Genomic DNA, 25,004 nt, shown 5'->3' on the forward strand with positions numbered 1-25,004 from the left:
AACATCAAAGTGCAGCAAGATTCTGCATGTTTGGTCGTGAAAATGGCATGAAGACTTTGGTTCTGTAAAACAATGGTTTCCAAACCTCCATTTCAGCCACTTTAAATGTTACTGCTCATTATAGTTTTGTTACAGTTGAATGGCTAAATCAATAAAAATACGTGGCGAGGTTCAGGAACCATTGGTCTAGAAGAGGGGCAACCAGATTGAAGCCAAAACGTGATTTATGATCCAGGTAAAATCCGGCAATGTTCAGAAACTCTCTGTGTGACAGCATCAGCAATTCGAAATGTGCGTTATGAAAAAACACATGATAGAACAAGAGGCTTTGTAATGGCAGGTAATTCAGAGGCAATTCAAATAAGTATGCTGAATTTGCAACAGTACCTGGCGTGATAAGCTAGTGTGAACCAATTCCAGACCTTGTTTTCATGACCAGAAATGCTAATGTCAGCTCAGTACTGAAGGCAATCGCCATAAATCCAACACATGGAAAATAACTGATAAGTCATGTTTGGTTTTTTCATTTCTTACTGACTCTTTGTATAAAATCACTATGGAAGTTTGATTTCTGCGGCTCTTTTAATGTTGTCTTGTATAAAACATTAAGTGTCTCGGGCCCGTATATACACAACTATAATACCCAACATCCATGTGTTAGAAAATATGAAAAACAAAAATAGAGAACATCCTTCAATAGTAATAATTATGGAAGTAATCATACACACAGATTCTGATATAATTTGCAGTTTGTACGGCATAAATAATGCCTTAGCACTTTAAACAAATTTAACAAACCAGGGAATTATGGCAGTAATAATAAACACAATTCAACAGAAAATTAAGGATATTTTAAAAGTTTAAAATTACGTACACATCACATGTATTATATTATGTGTGTGTGTCTGTACAGCAAGATTAATGTATGCAGCAGATAACCAGGCTGGATCTATGACACACCACACTTCCCAGTTAGTGTACCCACACTAGCTCAGAAGCTCACTGGGCACGAGTGCCCACCCCCTCCCCCCCCCCATCCTACACCACACCGCACCCTTTGCGGATCCGTGTGGAATCTCACCATTCTGCAAAGCCCTGAATTCCCCTCCAACGTGAAAGATGGGGCACGTGGGAAGACCCTGGACAGGCACCAGCCCAAGGAGACACTACCATTGCCCCACCCATGCATTCTGGATGGAAACACAAACTATAAGGAAGTCTGAGCAGAAGTTTGAGTATATAACAAGAAATGGCAAACAGCAACTCAATAAAGAAATACTGCAATCAATGCAATTTAAAGGCAATGCTGTCTGTACAGCTGGGAGAAAAACTGGCTCCACAATCTATACTTTATTTATATAAAATATACAACTAGATTTCATTTAATAAGACAATGATCATTACTACTATTATTAGGGATAGTATACTGCATCCATAAACGCCCACATTTGACCAAGTCTGGCCACAGAGAATTAAAACCAAGAAGCGTGAACATAATTTTCCACTCTCTGGATGAGTAGATAACTCAGCCATGTTGGATTATTGGGTACGCTATAATAGAACAATGTCATATTGAACAGAACACCCATGTGATAATTCCAGTCCTCAGATGGGAAACCTGACCTTACCAACGTCTCTGCCCCCCCCATCCCCCCATCCCACAGATGTCTCGCTGGTGCCACTGTCACTGCTCTGCTCTGGATATGTGTTCCTGAGGCACAGGTCAGGCTGTAGGTGTGAGAGTTCCTCTAGCTGCCCTCCACCAGCTTGGCCAGGTTGTCCCGTAGCTCTGTCAGCTCAAAGATCTTTCCATCCAGGAGCTCCAGCAGGGTCCTCAGGTTCCTCAGGAAGGCCTCTTGGCCCAGCTGGTTGCTCTCCAGTCTCTGCTCCAGGTCAGCCAGCTGCCCCACCAGGTCTCTGCTCCGCGTCTCCGTCTCCTGGAAAGTGGACATGAAGTTAAGTTCCCTCGATAGTAAAAACAATGTAGGCACGGTATTTTTTCTGAGTTCACATACACAGTCCACATTGATATTGGTTATTTAGACCAGTGTTTCCCAATCTGGTCCTCGGGGACCCACAGCCAGTCCATGTTTTTGGTCCTCCCAGTTCCCTGGGCCAGGAGCAAAAATGTGGACTGTCTGGTAGGGAGCTCGGAGGGAGCAAAAATGTGGACCAGCTGTGGGTCCCCAAGGACCAGATTCAGAAACACTGATTTAGAGCATAGTATGACGTGTAAATTCTTTTTGCAAAGTCATACAGATGCAAGTGATTTTCAAAATCCCTGAGCCATTCTCTTTTTATTCAAAGTAAAGGACCTTCACTAGAAATCCCAACCATGTGAGCCCTTGTGGTCTGTGAGGTAAGTCCTCTCACCTGCAGCTTCTGGGCAAGGGAGTCCCTCTGTGCCTGCAACTGCCTGGCATTCTCCACCTCTGCCTTTAGCCCATCAATCTCCTGCAGGAACAGCAGCAGCAGTACAGAACATCACAGACTGATCACTGTGCAGAGCCTCGGATGAATGCCGTGACATTTCATCTAACTTTCACAGGTTAGATCGCTTACAGGGACTGCTGCACACTCTGGCTGAATATGAAACTTCTGCATACTATTCTTAATAATAATAATTGATACTTTATTGATCTCCATGGGGACATTCTTCATACACCTGTGGGTGAGATCAAGCTGGCCACAAAGGACAGCAACCCATAGCAGCACCCAGGAAGCTGGGGGTTAAGGGCCGTTCTCAAGGACCCACAGACGTGGCAAGGCTGGGCTCAAACCAGCAACCTTCTGATCACAAGCCCACTGAACCACACACTGAGCGTCATCCCCCCATCCCGCATCCTACTCATTCAACAGAGGTACACATGCTCATCAGCCACTGTGCTGTACACTGGGGGCATGTGGCTCCGTGGGGTAGGACTCTGTACCCACAGTCACCAATTCAGATCATGTGACTGGCAGGATGATGTCACTGATGGGTCCTTGAACGAGGCCCTTTACCTCAATCATTCCAGGGGCACTGAACCCCGGCTGACCCAGCGCTGTGACCCCCTACCCTGCTCTCACAGACAGCAAGATGGGCCAGGCAAAATGACTACTTCCCCATAGTGACGAATAATGTACGACTACTCTAATTTTCAGGATCCCTGCTTCAGCATTTCAAATTCAGGTAAGTTTTAAATTAATGCTATATCACAGGGCTCTTCAAATGGGGCCATCGATTCCAAATCCAGGTCCTGTTTTCGGTTCTCCCATGTACTTAGTTTGATAATTACTGATTCCTGTTGGCCAGAGGCTTCACACCTGGTTCCCAGGTAAAGGAAGGCTGGGAAATCAGCAATGCTCAGACCACGATTTGAATAGCCCTGATATATCACATTATTATTGCCCTTCAATTCAATTTATAAGTTACCTATAATCATTTCTATTCTTTAACGGCGGTGTATTTAAAAGCATCAATATATTAGATTTATTTCATTTGCTTTCTATTTATTTAATTTTCCTCTTATATGGTTTGACCTTTCTAGATATAATTTGTTGCCTAGCTATTCAGAAATCGTAATATTTCAAAGCATTTTAACATGTAGTGTCATGCTTTATAAGAATTGGCTGAACTGAGCAGTCATCAGAATCCTTGTGAATCTCCGTATCATGAATGTTCATACAAACATTCTTCACACCTCCCAGTGCAGATCAGGGCTCAACTCTCATTCATTTTGTAGTATAATTGGTGTGAAAGGGGGGAGGGCAGCTGGCTGCCATCAGACCCGATATGGAGGGAGTCAGATGACAAGTGTTACCAATTACATCCCTCAGCAATATGTTACACCTGTCCCTTGTTCCCTAATAAATAAAGGTGGTTCTCTTTTGCTGCAGCACTGGGATCAGGGGTAGGTGCAGCCGAGCAAAGGCAGACTGTAAACATTAGTGCTACCTCCCTAAATGAAAAAGTGGGCTATTTATTATTATTATTATTATTATTATTATTATTATTATTATTATTATTATTATTATTATTATTATTGATTCCTTCCTGATTTTGCCTGTTCCTTTTCCTGTCCAGGGGATGTGAATAGTAAACCATCATATGGGCCTATTCGCTGACCCAACTTCCTTGATAGCTTGATAATTAGTTTCTAGAACAGCTTATCTGGGAAAGTCTACATGCACTGGACGTGAGTGGCACTGCTAAATATTATCGGCCTTTAGCCATTTCAAGCTTCTGCTGTCTTAGTCTGAGGGGGATTTAAACCTTTCGCTTTATCAGCACATTCTTAATCTGTGCATGAAGGACATTAAATAGAGATGGTTGCAATAGTAATGGCTCCTGCCCAATTAGAGTTGCCAGCGGTGATATCAGTGTTTTAACTTTTCTTTTGATTAAGATTGTTACTAATTGGAAGGCATGTGATTCTTGCTTTCCACCAAAAATAATACACTTTGTGGTCATCATTTGTAATACGGCTGTAGGTAAAACTAAATGGCTGCTTATTCCTTCCAAAAAAACAGGCTGCAACTTCTAGATAAAGAGATTTTTCATTTGCATTTCATAATCTAAAGCAGTGGTTCTCACGCTCCTTGTCCGGAGACCTGCGAAAATCATTGGGCAAGTCTCACAATCCCCTTTGGATACGAATTTCACTGACAGGCCCCCCTATGATACATTTGGTTGTGCAATAACGTATGCTACCAGATTGCTACCGATTAAGTTTAGCATACAACAAATATAATGTCAAGACCCCTCCAAATTATTTAGTTTGAGAGCCACTGAACTACTAGGGTAAATTACACCAGAAGGCAGATATTACCTCTTCCTTTGTTTTCAGTGCGGATTCTAGCTCCTCAATTGTCTGGTTTAGCTCCGTTTTGTGAGTTTTGATCACGTTCGTTTGGCTGCACGTATACTCCAGCTCCGTTACCTGAATGATGAAAACAAATGGATGTTGTTTCCATTGTTACTTGTCAGTAAAACCAAATAAAAATTATAACTAATTCTTATCCACCAATAAATACAAAAAAACTGCATTTCCTTCCACCCGCATCCTCGCATCTAATACAAAGTCATGCTGAGTATGGACCAGAACCCAGGAAGGGTGGAGAACAAGTCAGGGAACACCCTGTATGGGACACTCATGGGGGATTTACTTACACGAAAATGCTCTGAGGGCAGAAGGAAGAATTATTGGTTCAGAGACATATCCAATCAGATTGTAGAGCAGCTGGGTCCAAAAAAATGAGAGGGGAGACAATCAGATGTCTTGGTCCTGCCTCCTCTAGTTGCTAGGACCCACCTCCTCTACAATCTCATCAGTTCTCTCTCTGAACCAATCATTTTTCCTTCTGCCCTCAGAACATTTTTGTGTAAGTAAAACTCCTATTACTATGGGTTGCCAGTCCATTGCAAGTCATTATATTTCACATATGATAAATGGTTTTTTTCTTGAAAGCTAAAAATCAAGGTTGAGATAAAACAGCAGCATAAAGCCTGCTGGTGACAGATGGCTGTACACATCCTCTTCCTCAATTTGAATATGGCCCCCTGACTCCTGCTCCTGATTGGCTCTCCTCTGTGTGTGGTTGACCTTTGACCCTCTCACCCGCTTATGTAGCCTCTCGGCCTCCTCCCGATAGGCCGCGAGCTGCTGCTTCCACTGCTTGACGTTGGCTGTGGACTCCAGAAGTGCGGCTGTCAGCTTAGCGTTGTTGCCCTTCAGTGCTGCCAGCTCAGCCTCCCAATGCTTGTTGATGGCTGAGCTGGGGGGGGGGACAAGACACAAGGAGAGAATTACCTCTGTCTATCTAAACCATTTAAATGCTGGTAAATAACAATACAAACACTGTTATTTTTCTGTCACGTTGGTATAGGTAAATCCAAAAACCATTACAGTTAGCACGAAATATTTTCTTTCTAAATACTCATATGTAATTATATAATAAACCACTGCTCTCTAATATTTTCCTTAGATGCCTCAGTTTATGACTAATGTCACTATTTGTCTTGCTGATTTATTTGCAACAATTTTGCAATACCTATTCTAAAAATTGTACACTTCATTTAAAATGAGAGAGGGCATAAGGAGCCCACAAGTCACCCAGCAGGACCCATATTCCCCTTAGAGATAAATGGCAGCTCGGAGGCAGAAAAGGATGCTGGGAGGATAAACAGCAATGCTGTACCATGCGTATATCTGTGATATCTGTGAGAACTATACAAATCACTGATTTGCAAGGCAAAGGTTGCTAAAACCCAGCATATACATTTGAAATAATGTAGAGTGACCAAACTGGAGGAATTACGACAAAAATTCATATAAATCGCTTATGGTATTGTAAATTACTGTACATATATACTAAAACAAAAATTCGAAACATCATGAAATTAGGCAGTGTAAGAAGAAAATTTAATGATAGTAAATTTTAGTCACTTAAAGCAGTTAAAGAAATCCCATGTAGTTTCCCCAAGTACGCTTTATAAAATCCTTTCATTGCAGAACGTTTAAACTGCTATGTGAAATTTTGACAGATCTACGCTTACTGTATATCTTGGTTTATACCGGCCAATTAAAATATTCCTCATGGCTTGATTGAGCCATAGAATCAGCAGGGATGGCATACCTCAAATGTTCAACACAGCTACTCCACCTGTTTCCCACTGCCTGTCTTTCCGGACCTGTGATTTCCCGCTTCCTAACCCACGGGGAGGAACAGTATGACCCACAAATACGCCAGATTCTGAAATGCGAAATCTGGAGAGGATCAAGGAAGCGAGCGACAGGGTTTTGATTTAACCTGGAATTTACAGGCCTACAACCACTGTATTACACCTCCAATTACAATTACAGTGGTTGTGAGTCTTGATCATAATGGATGTTTCAGATTCCTGGAAACCGGAAGCCTTCAATCAGCTCTAATCACTTTGATCTCTCAATGCAAATGTATTCGGTGAGTATTTGTGTTATTTTATTTAATTACAAGTTCTGGGAGCTGATGAAGTTTGAGGCTTAGCACTGCCAATGAGTGAAAGCTAATGCGGCCTAATCTCTCAGAACACATTTGGAAAGATTAAGGCAATCCCATCCAACTGCAGCCGGATGCGTTCAGATAACGTGCTGGCAGGGCCTCCCAGCGAAACGTAAAATCCATCACAGGGACTGCTGTTTAAATTAAGCAACAAATCACATGCCTGAAACATCCACATCGTCAGTGCTAACATCCTTATAATCTCAACAGCAGAAACACTACGCTCTATTATCACTAAAACCTCATACAAAGAGAATAGCTCAGCTAAATGAATTAACTTGCTTCCAAGGGAAGCTTTTTTGTAATTATCATCAGCATCATGGGCGTCACCATCAACAAAGACAACAAAACCTACATCGGCATCAAACACAGAGTAAAAATTCTGCTGAGGTCATTTTAATCAGGAAGGATGACTTTGGAACTTCATGTTTCCTGACAGCCTGCTTCCACCCTGCTGATTTTTCTTTCTGTTTTCAATAAACCATCTCCAGCAACTGTGAACATCCAGCTGAGGAATATCAAAGGACAAACAAGGCTTTCGCAAACCCACCGGAGTGATAAGTCACCCAGAATGGAAATCCCTTTCTGTTACTTAGCACCCATCATACAGCAGTTACCCGTGTGGGAAGGGCAGTGCGTTGTGGCTGATGTCTGGTGTGGCCCTCTCCTCGTCGGTGCCGTTGACACTCTCCGGGGTGAAGGGAGACTGCATGTCCCCAGTTGCCGACTCCTTAGCAAAGACAGATGGGGTCAGGTGAGTGGTGCAGCCTGGGACCGGGATGGGACGGGGAAAAGCGGACGGCCATCTGAGGAGGGTCCTCCAGTGACATTCTAATCACTTTCACCGACCTTTCAGGGATCCATGAGTGTTTTCCACAGCACTTTATACGTGATGTGGCAGGTCTTCCCTGTTAATTGATGTGTTACCTAGCCCACTCATTACCCATAATGTGATTCTTGGGTCTACCATTGACTACATACAGTCACGTCATGAATGAACCCTGTCTTAAAAGCAAATTTGGAATGTCACGAACATACTTCAAATGACTTTTTATGGTATAATATTGATTATTGTTTGAATCCTTAAAAATCCTTAGCATTTGCTTAAATGAAGGGCTCCTACTTTGAATCTCCGCTAAATTGTGTTTGTGTGGGTGTGTGCATGTGAGCGCGTGTGTGTGGAGTTTGCATGTTCTCCCTGTAGTTCAAAGACATGCGGTCAGTTCAACTACCATCTCTAAATTGCCCAAAGTATATGACAGTGCGATCCAGGAACGGATCCACACTACACCGGTAGGCCATGCAAACTGCATACACACAATCTTGAATGGTGTAAGGCTGGACCACAGCACTGCCAATTATCATCATCAGTTATTTAATAAGATTAAACTTTGTGATATAAAAATAAAATCATATAAATGACTTATACACAACATAAAATTATGTGTTGATTTCACAATATGGGGGTGCAGTGGTTAGCACTGTTGCCTCACACCTCTGGGACCCGGGTTCGAGTCTCTGCCTGGGTCACATGTGTGTGGAGTTTGCATGTTCTCCCCATGTCGTCGTGGGAGTTCCTCCGGGTACTCCAGTTTCCCCCCACAGACCAACAACATGCTGAGGCTAATTGGAGTTACCAAATTGCCCATAGATGTACATGTGTGAGTGAATGCTGTGTGAGTGTGCCCTGCGATGGGCTGGCCCCCCATCCTGGGTTGTTCCCTGCCTCGTACCCATTGCTTCCGGGATAGGCTCATGAATGGATTTCACAATATATTGTTTAATTAACTACTGGTGTTACATCATGTAGGTGGATTTAACAAGAACCTTAAATTCGCCCTTAAAATCCGGTTCCAGAAGAGCGGCTCATTAAGGGCCCAGGCACATTCCACATGTTCATAAGAAATAATCTGGGAAATTACCCTCCCCCAATAAGCAACTTTAAAAAAATTTTAAAAAAATTTTAAAAATCAAATTCTAAGATTCTAAGATTTTTCTCAGTTAGGTCATTAGCTAGGTTTCATATTAAAATCATTTGGCATCAACTTTACCACAAAAATCAGTTGAGAGGTATCAAGAACGATGCAAAGTATTTTCTGAATACAACTTTTCCTTCATAAGTAACCAATGGATCTCGAACCTGAGAAGGAGTACTGGCCAGCTCCGCCTTCTCGTGGGACTTCTCCTTCGCTATCCGTGCCGCCTCCTTAAACTCTGCAAACTTTTCTGCAAACTGGAGAAGAGAAAAAACTTAAATGATGATGATTAAAACAGGATCAGAACAAAAAAAATACATGAAAATCTTTTTAAAACCTTATATGTTTCAAGGATTTTACTGCTGTTTCTAAATTCCCTGTAGTGCAGGATTGTGTGTGCATGTATGTGCCCTATGATGGACTGGTATTCTGTCCAAGGTTTACCCCAGTGCCCTAAGCTGCCCGGTGCCCTATGCTGCCCAATGCTGTCCGGTGCCCTACGCTGCCCGGTGCCCTACGCTGCTCAATGCTGCCCAGTGCCCAATGCTGCCCGGTGCACAATGCTGCCCAGTGCCAATGCTGCTCAGTGCCCTACGCTGCCCAATGCTGCCCAGTGCCCTACGCTGCCCAATGCTGCCCGGTACACAATGATGCCCAACGCTGCCCGGTGCCCTACGCTGCCCAATGCTGCCCGGTGCCCAACGCTGCCCGGTGCCCTACGCTGCCCAATGCTGCCCGGTGCCCTACGCTGCCCGGTGCCCAACGCTGCCCGGTGCCCAACGCTGCCCGGTGCACAATGCTGCCCAGTGCCAATGCTGCTCAGTGCCCTACGCTGCCCAATGCTGCCCAGTGCCCTACGCTGCCCAATGCTGCCCGGTACACAATGCTGCCCAACGCTGCCCGGTGCCCTACGCTGCCCAATGCTGCCCGGTGCCCTACGCTGCCCGGTGCCCAACGCTGCCCGGTGCCCAACGCTGCCCGGTGCCCAACGCTGCCCGGTGCCCTACGCTGCCCTATGCTGCCCGGTACCCAATGCTGCCCGGTGCACAATGCTGCCCGGTGCCCAACGCTGCCCGGTGCCCAACGCTGCCCGGTGCCCTACGCTGCCCTACGCTGCCCGGTACCCAATGCTGCCCGGTGACCAACGCTGCCCGGTGCCCTACGCTGCCCGGTGCACAATGCTGGCCAGTGCCCTATGCTGCCCAACGCTGCCCGGTGACCAACGCTGCCCGGTGCCCTACGCTGCCCGGTGCACAATGCTGCCCGGTGCCCTATCCTGTACATTTTATGTATGTATATACATATTGCACATGTACTGTATACACACACACACAAACACACACACAGGTTTGTAATTATATCTGTGGTGACTCTCCATTATTTCTATGGAAAAAACTCTAATCCCAACATAACGACCTTAGCCCCTACCCAGGTCCTCACAATGTCAACATGACAGGTTTTTATCACATTGTGGGGGACATTTGGTCCCCACAATGTAACGTAAACATAATCATAATCCACACACACACATACTGTACAGTACGCACGCACGCATGCACACATACACAACCACATACACACACACACACAAACACATGCAGCGGACAATTTATTAACCTTTTTGTCCGAGTTTGCTTCTACAAAAACAAACCGTGTGGCTGAGAGAGTTTCGGTTACTGTTTGGCTAAGCATTAGCACAGCTAAGATGCATGATCTAAGGGATCATGAATGCGGCGTGATTGATGGTGCCAGACGGGGTGGTTCTCAGAAACAGCCACCTTCCCTGCATTTTCATGCACTGCAGCGTTTATACGGTATACAGAGAACGGTGCCATAAGCGAAAATCCACCTGTCAGTGACAGTTCTGTGACTAAAAACACCGTGTTAATGACAGAAGTAAGAGGAGAATGGGCAGACTCGTTAAAGCTAATGGGAAGGCCGGAAGTGTGACGAACATCCATCACTGTAACCGCTTAATCCCAACTGGGGTCACTGGAGCCTATCCTGCGAACAAGAGGCACAGACAGGAACCAACTCTGGGCAGGTGCCAACGCACCGCAGGGCACAGATACACACACAATTACAGGGTCAATTTAGAATTGCCAATCAATCTGCCCTGCACACTTTTAGAACATGGAAGGAAACTGGAGCCCACATGAACACGGGGAGAGCACGCGAACTCCACACAGAAAAGACACGGGACCAAACCCAGGATCTTCTTGTTGTGAGGCAGCAGCACTAACCACTGCGCCACCGTGCCACCTATGTGTGACAAGCATTGATCTGTAAACGGTGGAGTGTGAACAGGCTTCTCTGAACACACAACAACGGTCAGGGTTTCATATCCCAGGAAGCACAGGAACTGTAACCCAGAACTCTGCTGTAAGTTGGTTTGGACAGAAGTGTCAGATAAACGTCATTTATTCATTCAGGAATTTACATCGACCCTTGAAGCAGTTCTGCAGGCAAAAGTGGGTCATGCCTAATACTAGGTAGGTATAAATAAAACACTACTGAGTGGTAGTTCACCACCACTGATTCGGTAGCACCATCGCTTTACATCTACAGGCGATCCTGTTTGCTCCCATAGTTAGGTAGTCAGGCTAATGGGTATCTCTCAATATGCCTGCATATATGGTTAACACAAAATATATAAATGCGAATGGACACATGAAAATACCAAATGAACTGACATGATACTAACAGAGTATTTGAACTGGTGTCCCTCTGGCGCTATTTTAATATTGTCATCCTGCTAGCAAATGGATCTTGGCTCCATGCAAATGCGGCGCTGACATCAGGCAGTGTCTGACTCGGGCATTTTTAGACTGTCAAAAGCAACACGTGATAGCTATTAGTCAAGTTAAATGGCTGTTTATATCATTTAATCTCCACCCACCAGCCTCAAATACCAAAGCTCTAATGTGCAGAGGAAAGGCAGCACTGATCGTTCGCGCCCAAACTGCTGGCTAATAAAGTTTAAAAATATTCTTGGGGTGTGACGGTAGCGTAGATTGAGAATCGGCGCAAAGTCTTCCTGAAAATCTTCCTGGGTGTTAGTAGGTCCCTGCAGAGCACTGGGCAATAGTCATGAAAAAATGCAAAACAAAATCACTTCAGCTGCTGGTTCATGAGGCTGATATTGTGGAGTGAAAGGGTGCATTGGGTTCCTGTACAGCAGAATGGGAGGAAAACGGATGAAAGGATGCAAGATGTAGATACTTATACTGTATGAGCAGGAAAATGGAGACAATATTGAGCATGTTTTTGCTAGTTATTAGACACACAAGGAGCCCTTGATTCCTGTGCATGAGAGGAATTTTTGGATATTCAGCCCCTTAACGTTAGTAGCCTGGAGACTTACGGGAACTATTCATTTTCCACAAAACACTGAAAGAAGGAGACGAGCTGCTTTTGAAACGCTTAGCATGACGATTATGTCAGTGAGACTACCATCTAATTAATGCTCCTTGTCATGCAGTGTGGGTGGCAGCTCTCATCTGTTTGTGTGTCTCTGTGTGTGTGTCTGTGTGCACTAGGTTTATATTACATCGCTGGGAACAAATGTCCCCCGCAATAAGATAAAAACCTGTTTTTCTGATGCTGTGTGCAGCATTTTTCAGGTCCCCACAAAGATCTGTGGATGCAATCAAAAAAATAAAAATGCCTAAAGTCTCTTATTCTGTCTGGTTAGTTATGGTTAAGGTTAGGGCTGGGTGGGGGTTCAGGTTAGGGCTGGGTGGGGGTTCAGGTCGTCATGTTGGAAGTAGAGTTTCTCCATAGAAAATAATGAGAGTCCCAAAAAGGTATAATTACGAACCTGTGTGTGTGTGTGTGGATTATGTTTATATTACAATCTGGGGACGAAATGCCCCCAACAATTTGATAAAAAAACATGTTATTTTGATATTGTGGGGACCATTTTTCAGGTTCCCCCCCAAAGATACGTGAATGCAATCAAAAAACTAAAAATGCCAACAGTCTCATATTGTCTTAGGTTACTTACTGTATGGTTAAGGTTAGGGCTGGGTAGGGGTTTGCAGGCTGTAAGCACTTGCTCACTGGATGCATGCCACATGTACGTCAACACAGAACATAAGCCCATAGTATGCATGTCATATCAACTGACACTAACGCTACATTATGCCAGTAAACCCACACGGGATCCCTGGGATAATATTAATGGACACAGGGCTGTTATAGCAATGGATTTGAATCTCAAGAGGACACACCTCATCTTGAAAAACATACTGTGTATGCTCTTACCGCACCCGACACATAGAATGCGGTCTGTCATCACCGAGGGGGGGCATGTGACCCTTACGGCAGCAGGTGTGGCGTCATCATGCCCCAAAACTCCTACTCTCACAGAATGTATGACGTGCCACCCACCTTCTTCAAATGGTTCTCGGAGGAGAAGCCCAATCCGTAGACCGTGTTGGCACGGCTGTCCGCCCACTGCCCGAATTTCTGTGACGTCTTTGTGAACGTCATGTTCGGGCTGATGGTGCTGTTTATTATTGCCTGCGGAAATAGGAACAGCCACAAACTTTTTGTTTAAATGTCACTGTTGGTTTATATATCACTTATTTATATGTCACTGGAATACTTTAATCATCACATTTTCCACGATGTATGATGACAATTTAAAAAGCTGGTCAGAAATACAGTACATGCATTTTTTCTTTAGAAGGGACACATTGCAGTGTTTCTTTATAATGCACAGAGCAGTTGCTTGGCAGATTGGGGCAGGAAGCCCTATGGAGTTATAATCAACACAGTGCATCATATCAGGTGATACTGTGTTGAATTAGACAGTTTATTGCCTGGATGAAATGACAGTGTGACCAGGGCTGGAGATCAGTAATGGTGAGATGTAAGATTTATCTTTAGAACTCTTTCACATACATTTTTTTAGAAGCAAGAACATTTAATTAAATTTGACTTACCAAAAACATCAAAGAGCACACAATGACATTGTCAACCAAACGTTCTCCCTAAATTAGACTCAGCGTTAGCCCAGCATATACTTTATGTCCACAGATGAGATGAAAGGACTGTCTAGGATCCCATTAACTAAAATTGCAATCAAAATATCTCACGTCTGGATATCATTGTCAGAAAAATTCTTTATAAAATGTATGCAAATGTATTAAATTTGTTATATTTACAAATGCTCAATTAAAAATAAAAAATGTGCTTTTTCCCTGACAAAATAATTTATGTAATGCAATATTATTATGAAACATAAAACCTTTCAACTCGACATTAAAAGACCATCTAAAACTTTAGTAACGCTTTACTTAAAGCAGTCATGATAATGTACTATAGATACCTTCATAATGCATTATAATGGTTAATATAAACCATTATAATGCATTATGAAGGTATCTATAGTGCACTATAGGTACCATTATAATGCATTATGAAGGTATCTATAGTGCACTATAGATGAAAGCTTCATAGAGCATTCATAATGCATACTAAACATGGCTATAATGTGCTATGGGTTTTTATAAATAGTTATAGCCATCTCTATAATACTTTATGAATGCATTATAATGCATTATGAAAATATCTATAATGCATTATACTAGTGCTTTAAGTAAAGTCTTACCAAAACTTTTAACGCAGAATTTCAATGCAAGGTGTACCCTACAGTAAGAATCTATATCCTCTGTCCACATTAGCTATCTGTACCAATAAAGAAGGTAGAATCGCATTTGTCTCGCCTTCCATGGGAAGCATTTGGGGGCTGATTCCCTGTAATGCTCCCTCAGGGTGCTCTACATTGTCACTGAGCTGCAGGTGGAGTCTGGCGAACAGCATTGTCCAACGAGCACATTGCATCATTCATTAAAGATGTCAGCATGTGGAATGGCGAGAAGAGACTTCCAGATGACACAGACAGCAGAGGAAGCAGGCAGTAGGGTGATGCTCATACAGATGGTCTGAGCATTGCTAGATGGAGGCATGACCTAAAAGATTTAGAGTAATTGTCCAATAGAAATTGAAAAATTATGGGGCAATGCCGTGCACTTAATTGCATTCTTGAACCTCTAACTTTTAGCAGAGTGACTCTTTCAACTGGCTTTTTGCTTCCTTAGATTCTTTAAGTCACTGCAGACTTGTCGTGACCTGCTTCAGAGGTGGAAAGTTCAGGCCTAGACAGTTTCGACCAAACGGTTGAGCATAAACAGTCACATTCACAGAGACTCAACTGGTTGGTTGAAACAAAATTTTGGTCTGGATTTCTACTCTCTGAATCTTTCCACCTCTACGGAAACATCTCTCAACTCTTATTTCACGATAAAGTTTATAGAGCCATGGATCCTACATGACAATTTTAGAAATTACAGCAATGCAAAGTAATGAAAACCTAGTACAGGAGGACAAAATAAATGCCAGTGAAGAATTTAAAGTGCACATTGTTACTCGAAATGTCTGTATCAACCCCAGCTTAATAGTAGTGACATCAATCATCAATCTGCTTTAACTATTCCGAGATCTAATGATTGCAAATGAATAGAGAACACAATTTATTCAATCTCCTGGAAAGGGAGATTAAAATTAATGTTAGCTGGCTAAGTTGTTACAGTAGCTCACAGAATCAGAGTAGAGGCAGAGAGCCTAGAAAGGACACAATCAGGCTTTAGGTACAGTCAGGTAAGCAATGACAGCAGGGAGACTTCATGACTTGGGTGCGAATACCGAGGGTATGTTTTAGACTCTATACATTTCTTGTAGAACCAAACTGCTTTGAATATAGTCCTTCACTAAAGACTGGAAGCGTACATGATCCAAGCAGGAAAGAAAAAAGCTTGATATAACCAAAATTTCAGGATTTTGACTAAAGGCCATTGTGAAATAATATATGTGATGTAGCGTGATAATTGAAGTTTCTTGCCAAAACACTGCATCGATTAAATGTTCTGTTTGAAACGATGCATATCTCAAAAAGGCAACAAAAAACCATCCTTTCATTAGATTTCCAGGGCTCACTGAGAGCAACGACACCCAGACGGCTGTTTGAGCTCATATGAGCTGGCATTGATGTCCCACCTGGTCCGGAAAGCATAAAGATACCAAGGGCAAATCAGTTTGCAGTAGTGAGTTTAAGACTGTTGCAAGGACAGAAACTTATGTGTGTTTGTCCATTAAATCACATTAAGTTGGGCTATTTGGAATCGTTTTACTGTAGGGGAGGGCTATTTAAATTTCCCTCTGGCCTCTCTAACCCATGAGACAGAGAGAGGCACACGAAGATTAAGTGCCAGCTCACCGGAGGTTACAAGTCTATATGACCCCTTCAGAAAATAGCCACTTCCTCCTTTTATAGCAAAGTAAGCTGTGGAACGGAGGGCCACTCCTAGAGACCTTTTTATAGAAAATAAGCCCTCAGTGGGCCTACGTGGTACAGGACGAGAAGTGTAAAACCCTCATTATCATCTAGTAAAAATAAACTACATTGTTCAGGGCGTTGACGTATGTTTTTTTTTTTTCCTGGTCCCATCGAATCTAAAGTTGTTCAGAGCAGTTCTTCAGGGCTTTTCTGGGATTGCTGACATTGAACTTCACCTACTAAAGAAGAACTATTAGAGGTCAGTTTGTGACAATGTGGCCGTAGCTTATAATATGGACGCACTTCATTCACATGTAATGCCTCAAATTAGAGCAAGGCGTACCTGAAGAACTGCCTTTGTAAATCATCAGTGAAAATCACTGTTATACACAAATAACATGGTACTTGGCTATAGGCAGTCAAATCTGATCTCCAAATAACAACAACAAAGAAGCCAATGCAGCTCAATATATACAAGAGCAAGGAAGTCTGTGTGGTTCTAGGAAGCATTTATTGGTGAAAACCACAGACTTGCTGCTTTTCATCTGACGCGTGCCAGACCAGTGAAGGACGCCTTTTCCCACCCATGAACTTGGCCACATGCCCAACTCTTCTGCCACAGCCAGTTTTCTGTCCGCTATAATGTACGACTGTCTCAGCAGCAAGAACGACACAGACCGAAGACTAATTAATTGTAGAGCACAATAACAACCAAGAGGCGATGCAACATCAGGTTGAAAGTTTGATGCGGATTGCGATCGATTTTATAAAAAGAAAAATAATTCTGTGTTTAAATGCACAGATTAGCTGGTTTCTACCTTCTGCAGAAGGTCGGAATCAAACTTGGGCAAGGGATAACTATTCTGCAGTGAAAGTGTGTGGTATGCGTTTGCTAGATATGCCCTAATTGGGATTCAAACCTGCATCCGCAACACCACAGTCAGCTGCACAAACAGCATGACTTCCAGATCACAACACCAGTGGATGACGTTGTCATAATGAACTCACACTGGCTCTGTGCACTTGATAATTCACTCAGACAGATGCATATTAACTCAGATTCTTTTTCAGATTGTGAAGCTGGATTTTAAAAATGCAAAGTCCTTGTTCTGGTAAATGTTCTTTATAAATGGTCTGTATAATTAGACAGCTTACTAGAAGTTAAACTGACAGTGTTTTTAAAGCTGTCACAGATGGAAGAATAAACTAAATAATAAAGATCAGATAGCCAGCAGCATTCCATACCTTAGAACCATCCAGGCTGATGATCCGGTAGACGTTCCTCACGCTGTCATAGAAGTAGGAGACGGTGACGGCGTGCTTGCTGGTAGGAACCCAGTTCTTCTTGGTATTGGGGTCTATCTGGAAAACGTGGGCACGCGTGCTGAAGATGGGCTGCTCCCTGAAGGGCAGGAAGAAGAAGTGGTGAACCTCCTTGTAACGCAGCACCGTGGTCTCCCCAATCTCTTCGAAAGCGACGGGGCCACGGGAGCGGCCCGGCAGTCGTATCACCATGCTCCCATCCTCCATCTCCTCCTGATGCCTGACCCAGATTTCCTCTGGGCTTCAGGACTCGCAGGTTAGACCAGATTGGATGACCCCCACCCTCCCCTCCCAAGACCCATTCACTGATAAGCGTGCACTGCACTGGCTGCAGAGCCCCTGCTCTGTGAGATCTCCGTGGCTCAGCTTGCAGAAAGGCAGCTGTCTGGACTGAGTTGGGTTGCGGTCTAATAATAGAACCCCAAACACAGTAATCTGTTCAAAGCCCCTCCCCCTCAGCCGCTCGTCGCCGCGGGTTGTCCTGGCCTCTACGAGTACATACTGAAAGAGCAGTATGAGGATACACTGCACCGCACTTAGGGCTGAGCGTGGGTCCGCCCAGCTCAACCTCAGAGAAAAGCAGAATATGCAGGAGCTACATTCATCCCCTATTTCCTGTCTGTTATTCTTTACGGATTCTTTTTTTCCAGGAAATGCCTGAAGTTTGGAGCAGCCAGACATATACACCAGCTGTACTTAAGGTTAAACCACACAAACAAGCATTTTGATTGTTCATAAATTTGACTGTGCATGAATCAAATATCAACTATGCAAACAGGAGCGAGTTTATTCATTTCACAGCATGTCCGCCATTAATAATTTTACAACATAAAGATTTGATGACAACTGACTTTTAGCAAAATGCAAAGGGATTGCACGTATATATTGCATATAGTGACCACTTAATCCATGTCGGGGGGACAGGATTTGTAAACTACCATTTCAATTAAGACCTGGTTTTCGCTTTAGCACAGTTCTTGCTGCGTGCTGATTGGTCAGTGTCCTATAATCATGCATTTGTGAAACAGCTGAATGAGTCTTTCAATCAAAGAAATAAATCAGTAGAAGCGCAGGAACGTCCCCCCTGACATGGATTAGGTGCCCCCCTAACACTGCACACGATTAAGAGAAGTTTCTCAAGCAATGCGCAAATTAGGGTAGGCTTAAGGTATACATGTAAGCTTACAGAAGCCATGTATGTTCTCTATACATCTACTCTATATGCTCAGTGATTAGGCTTTTCTGCCATAAGGCTCTGAAACTACAAATTCATACTGTTATCATTTGTACTCTGTATTTGGGTCTTATAATAAAAAAAAAGCTTTTCTCAAAGTGTAGTCCTGTTATTATTGTGTTTCTAGCCACTGTTTATTAATTACTACAGTTGCATCTGTCCAGCTATTCTGATCTGGATAGACGAACTCTGGAGAGCACTGTCTCTGTGGGAACCTGTCAAACCCCATCGTGCAACACATGGAAACTTACAAACGTAAGACAAGAGCATACTGTGGTTAAAGAGCAAAACTGGTTTTATAGTATGTGCATATCTTTGTGTTCATCAGAAATGAAGGTAATTATGTAAGCATCGGGATAAAAAGTTCTCGGCTTCCACAGAGCACAAGAAAGGGAAAAAAAAACATGGAAAAACAGCTTCATTGTGCGAATATGTTATTATCATGGGAACAAAAATACATTATTAGCTCATAGGGAAAAAAATGAAGAAATGTGAAATGCAAATCAGTACTATGTTCAAAATATCACAATTCACTGTTTCCATGTACTGATCAAATTAAATTCCTGCCCCTTCGACTCCTGCTTCTGTTTGCTTCATGGCAATATACCCTGCTGCAGTAGACACCCCGTCCAAGGTGTCCCCTGCCTTGTGTTCCAGGCGTGCTGGGATAAGCTCCAGGCTCACTGTGGGCCTGTACTGGATCAGCAGTTATGGAAAATGGATGGATGGAGCAGTAGAACTGTTCACAAGGACACAAAGGTCGTTCGATGACACCTGAATGGAGGCTTCCAGCCCATACATCTGCACCTCTGTACTTTTCGCTTGGTAACACACAGAATCTACCCTAAAAAACAGCAATAAAAATAGGTATTATGTAGCCTTAACAAAACAAACAAACAAAAAAAAATTCAACACAAGCACAGTGGGCAAGATGATCTTAAGAGAAGTGAGAGTGTGCGTCACTTTGCTTCCAGCACAATCTGTGGCAGAGGCTTCCCCTACGCAAAGCCATGGGAGATGAGCGTAGGAGGATAGGCAACCTAAGAGCTCGCGCTGTAAGTTCTCGCTCATGGTTCTGAGCAGATATTAGCCTGTTGCCACGGCGAGGAGAAGGTTTGACACATACAGGGCTGCTCCTTAGCGCTACCATCCCCTGAACCCAATTTAAATCCTCCCACTTGGATCCCGCTGCAGCATCCGCACCATGCGGCATCCGCATCATGCAGCATCCACGTCATGCAGCATCCGCATCATGCAGCCCTGCAGTCTATCAGGGATACATTATGATTTCTGCAGTTGACATTTCACGTCCAGATCTTAACTATCCCCTAATGAAGATGCAGATTAATGAAGACTAACAACACATCTATTTTGTGTCAGATGATATTAAAATATTAAAGTGACACTTTTTACATTCGACAATCACTTATTAAAGCAGTTCTGCAATTGTCTAAGATTAGTTATCTGAGGGACTCAAATGAGATTGAAAACTATGATAAGGAGGGATTTCAGAATGAACCCGTTAAGCTTCTTCTTTCATTTCTATGGGCACAAAGCCGGCAGTGATTGACAGCACATGCTGATGTCACTCATCATGGGAGTCTGAAGCCCAACCAGCTTCGAGCCCCTTAGCAGTAAAGATGACTAGACTCTGTTTAACTACCCTCCCCCCCATGTTAATGACAACAATCACAACCATTCTTACAAATGGATGGATTATAAAGATGACATGAAATATTAAACAAATGCATGAATATTATATTACGTGAAAACAGAACACTCAATTCCTTCCCAAACATGTAGACTGTAGTAACAACTAAGGACCAATAGAAAGGCCAGTATAAACTCAGCCATTGAGAAACAAGACTTTAAGAACCTGATCAGTATAAATGTCCTTCTACTTAATTTCCAATGGGGCTGTAGGGCTACATGCAGAAGCGTTTAGGACTTGCAAGCAGCACCTATAAGTACATTATAATGCAGCGATTAAATTTATAATGGTACATCTCACATCTCACAATGCTTGAATGATGTCTTGTATACTTAGGTTTTACACAGATCATTGAAAAGGTTATTTTACTCTTTAATATTTGCAACAGCCTTAAAGAAGATGATGCTCCTTTTCTTGGGCAGATTCCACAGAAGCCTACAATTCTCATCATTTTCATGATGAGAAGACATTAAGTTCAAACAGCTGTTCATTTAAAGACTGAAGGCATTTCACTGATACTGAAGTAATGTCAAGGGAGAAATGCTCAATCGTATTTTTAATAGTTAAATCTCATTTCAGAATTTCAGAATAATAATCGATGTGGAGGTCACAGAAAACACAAACATCCCACAACAGGACTATTATTGAATTCTTTCAGATAGAAGGTACTTCAGTACTCAGGCCTGTTACACAACAACGAAAACGTGCCATCTCTCACAATTTGAGAGAATATTCCTGAATTAACTTTTGCTGCCTGCAATCAATATAAGAATTATACAGACACAGACACACACACACACACACACACACACAGAAACATGTAGGTTATACCTATCCTTATGGGGCCCACTCATTCGCATCTATGGGAAAAATGCTAACGCTAACTATGACAACCTTAACCCCCACCCTGCCCTAACCATAACCATAAGTAACCATGCAAAATACAAGAGTTTTTGCATTTTTAACTTTTTCATAGCAGTCACCAATATTTATAAAATAGAGTTTTCCCTTATGGGGACCAGGAAACCGGTCCCCTTAAGGGAAAAAAACAGATATTTATTACGTTATGGGGACATTGTGTCCCCATAAGGATAGGTATACCCGCTCACATACACACACACACACACAGACAAATTTGTTGGTAACCTACAGCCCATTGAAACAATGCTTCATTTCTCCTGCATGCCTTTAGTATGTGTTAAACCAATAAAATTGTAAAAAGAAATTATTTGTTTTTTTTTTACCAATATATGCTAAAATAGTACGGACAGATTTGTTGGTACACCTAGAGTACATCTTTGCATTATAATCATGTTTCAAACTGTTTAACTTTAATTAGTATCACAGGTACCTTCAAGCTTTTCCTCAGCCATTCAGCGTTTTTAAAGGGAAAGAACATGCTGTTTTTTGGAATTATTGTGTCACCACACTGAACATGGACCAGAGAAAGCAAAAGAGAGAGCTGTCTGAGGAGCTTAGAAAGAAGATTATATATATATATATATATATATATATATATATAAAACCATGTTAATGGTAAAGGCTATAATAGCATCTCCAAGCAGCTTCATGTTATGTTCCTGTGACCACATCTGCCAATATTATTAAAAAGCATAAGGTTCATGCAGGGACGGATTATGGGTTGTGTGGGCCCCTGGGCAAAACGTTCACGAGCCCCCACCACCACCAGCACCACCACCACAACCACCACAATTCAAGGGCCCTTGGCAGCCAAACGCCCTCCCTATAGGGTCAGGGGCCCTTGTAGGCAGAGGATCAAAGAATGTAGGCCCTCTAAAATAAACAAACGAAAATACATTGTTGATAAGCGTTGCAAATTGTTTTGGGCTAGGGGCCCCACGGGCCCCCTGCACCCCAAGGGCCCCTGGGCAGCGGCCCCGCTGGTCCGGTCCGTAATCCGTCCCTGGGTTCATGGGACTGTAGCCAACCTCCCTGGATATGGACGCAAGACGAAATGCAACCCCAGGTGGTCAGAAGGACAGTGCGGATGGTAGAGAAAGAGTCAAGGAAACCATCCAAAACCATTCAAGCTGAGCTCCAAGGTCAAGTTACGTCACTTTCTGATCGCAGCATCCGTTGCATTTCAAACAATAATGGGCTCCATGGAAGAAGACCCAGGAGGGCTCCACTATTGACAGAAAAACATTAAAAAAGCCAGAGTGGAATTTGCCAGAATGCATGTCGACAAGCCCCAAAGTTTCTGGGAGAATGTCCTTTGGACTGATAAGACAAAACTGGAGCTTTTTGGACAGTGACATCAGTTGTATGTTTACATAAAAGAAAAATGAAGCTTTAAAAGAAAACACACACCTACTGTGACACATGGAAGGGGGTCAGTTTTATTTTGGGGCTGCTTTGCTGCGTCTGTCACGGAGAACCTTGAATCTGTGCAGGACACAATGAAGTCTCAAGTCTACCAAGGCAGCCTGGAGCGATATATACTGCCCAGTGTCAGAAAGCTCAGCCTCAGTCGCAGGTCATGGGTCTGCCAGCAGGGCAATGACCCAAAACATACAGCTAAAAGCACTTAAGAATGGCTGAGAAAAAACTTATCAGACTATTTTAAACGGCCCTCCATGAGCCCAGATCTTAATCCTATTGAACATCTATTGAAAATTCCACCCTTCAAACCTTCAAACAGCTTGAGCAGTTTGCTCAGGAAGAGTGGATCAAATTATATATATATATATAGATATATATAGTATTGTATTAAATCATAGCTTTTTGCAACTGTTTCTTGCTACTTTGTTTTACATAATGGAAGTCTCTGACCGGACTTGGATGAACAGGGAATGGTCATTTAATTTTGGAAACCTGTGTCCTTTTCTAGGACTGGCATCTGATCTGAGGTGCACCCCACCCATGTGCCCTCTGCTCTGTGGGATAGGATACAGGCCCTTCTGCAACCATGACCAGGATGAGATGGTCGGATTGATGTCCTTTTCAGGAAAGAGAGATTTGCCTCATGATGGGATGGACTACGCACACTAAGCAAATGAAAAGCTACCTGCCCTTCTTGGAGATAACAAAGAGAAAACCATGCGCAATGGAAAAAATAAAGTTCCTGCTTGCCAAGGCAGGGGTGGACTGGTAAGCGGGGAACTTGCCTGAGGGCCTGAGCCCCCCCAGCAATGTCAAGGACCCCCCTCCACCTGCATATCTCACATGTACACCAAACATTTCAGAGAATTAAGGTGCTGATATCATGCATAATATTAAGACTCATGACAAGCTACTTTTCTATCTCTCATTTTCATGTATACAGTCTCATTATGGTAGGAATCATAATGCAAAAATATTTGGTGTTCTTAAAACAATTTTGAAATGTAATAGTTTGTAATGTTTTGTAGTCAAACTCTGTTGTCGGGCTGTGTATTTAACGAAAAAAGCATGTTTGAGAAATTTACTAATTACGGTGTGGAAAGGGAGAGTGGGAGGGGCCATGCTCCATTTTTGCTCCAGTGCCCAGTGTATAGTTGTTCCACCAATGTGCCAGACTATGCCGGATGGGCTGGTTGGACGGTTTTGTTTTTTATATATGAGAGGGAATAAGCCATGTGGGAGCAGTAAAACTCACCAAGACACCAAAGCTGGCAACGTTACTGCTGGTCCTAAACACACCCTAGCCCTTCTCACACTGGTAATATAAAAAGTAAGCGCTAAGATTAACTTTATTAATCCCATGAAGGGAAATTTCGACTTTACAGCAGCAGTTAGAAAGAGGACCAAACAATACACACAAGATAAGAACACAGTATGAAGGGACACACACACACACACACACACATATATCTGGGGATCAAATGTCCTCCCTAATGTGATAAAACATTGTAGGGACCATTTTTCAGGTCCTCACAAAGATCTATGAATACAATCAAAAAGTAAAAATGCCAAAAAATTATTTTGTTTGGTAAACAGTGTGCTGTATACAGTACAAGCAACCAAATATACCAAAATATAAGACCTGGGATTGTACTATACAAAGTGACGAGTGCAAGAAGATGTAAACCATCTCGTTTTAACCATCTCTCTATTTGACTATCCCTGCCGGCCCCTGGAGGATGGGCTCCCCCTCTGAGTCTGGTCCCTCCCAAGGTTTCTTCCTTCTAGGGAGTTTTTCCTTGCCACTGCCGCCTCTGGCTTACTCACTGGGGGCTTTGGGTGAGGATGCTGTAAAGCCCTTTGAGACAATGTAATGTTGTGATAATGCGCTATATAAAAATAAATTTGTTGTTGTTGTTGTAAATCTAGCCATTAGGTTAGGTGGTTAAGTGTGAGGAGACATGGCACACAGCAGTAATAATAACAATAATAATAATAATAACAACAACAATAATAATAATAATAACAATGATGGGGGCGGTATGGTGGTGC

General features: G+C 42.9%; 1 protein-coding gene across 3 annotated transcripts in view; it reads right to left on the reverse strand.

The window, feature by feature from the left end:
* Positions 1-718: 718 nt before the first annotated feature.
* Positions 719-25,004, reverse strand: part of homer1b (homer scaffold protein 1b) — a 44,701-nt gene continuing 20,415 nt past the window's right edge. For 2 of the 3 annotated variants that reach the window (XM_048982471.1, XM_048982479.1), the window contains exons 2-9: positions 17,587-17,743; positions 13,392-13,523; positions 9,164-9,256; positions 7,641-7,753; positions 5,601-5,757; positions 4,812-4,922; positions 2,374-2,454; positions 719-1,937 (exon numbers count right to left, since the gene is read on the reverse strand). In XM_048982471.1, the coding sequence (XP_048838428.1) occupies positions 1,749-1,937; positions 2,374-2,454; positions 4,812-4,922; positions 5,601-5,757; positions 7,641-7,753; positions 9,164-9,256; positions 13,392-13,523; positions 17,587-17,743 (1,033 nt within the window). In that variant the 3' untranslated portion in view covers positions 719-1,748. Of the gene's footprint in view, positions 1,938-2,373; positions 2,455-4,811; positions 4,923-5,600; positions 5,758-7,640; positions 7,754-9,163; positions 9,257-13,391; positions 13,524-17,586; positions 18,159-25,004 lie in introns of those variants that run through there. The other variant, XM_048982463.1, reaches the window with a different exon arrangement.

This window comes from Brienomyrus brachyistius, chromosome 2 (assembly GCF_023856365.1).
Source record: "Brienomyrus brachyistius isolate T26 chromosome 2, BBRACH_0.4, whole genome shotgun sequence".
NCBI lineage: Eukaryota > Metazoa > Chordata > Actinopteri > Osteoglossiformes > Mormyridae > Brienomyrus > Brienomyrus brachyistius.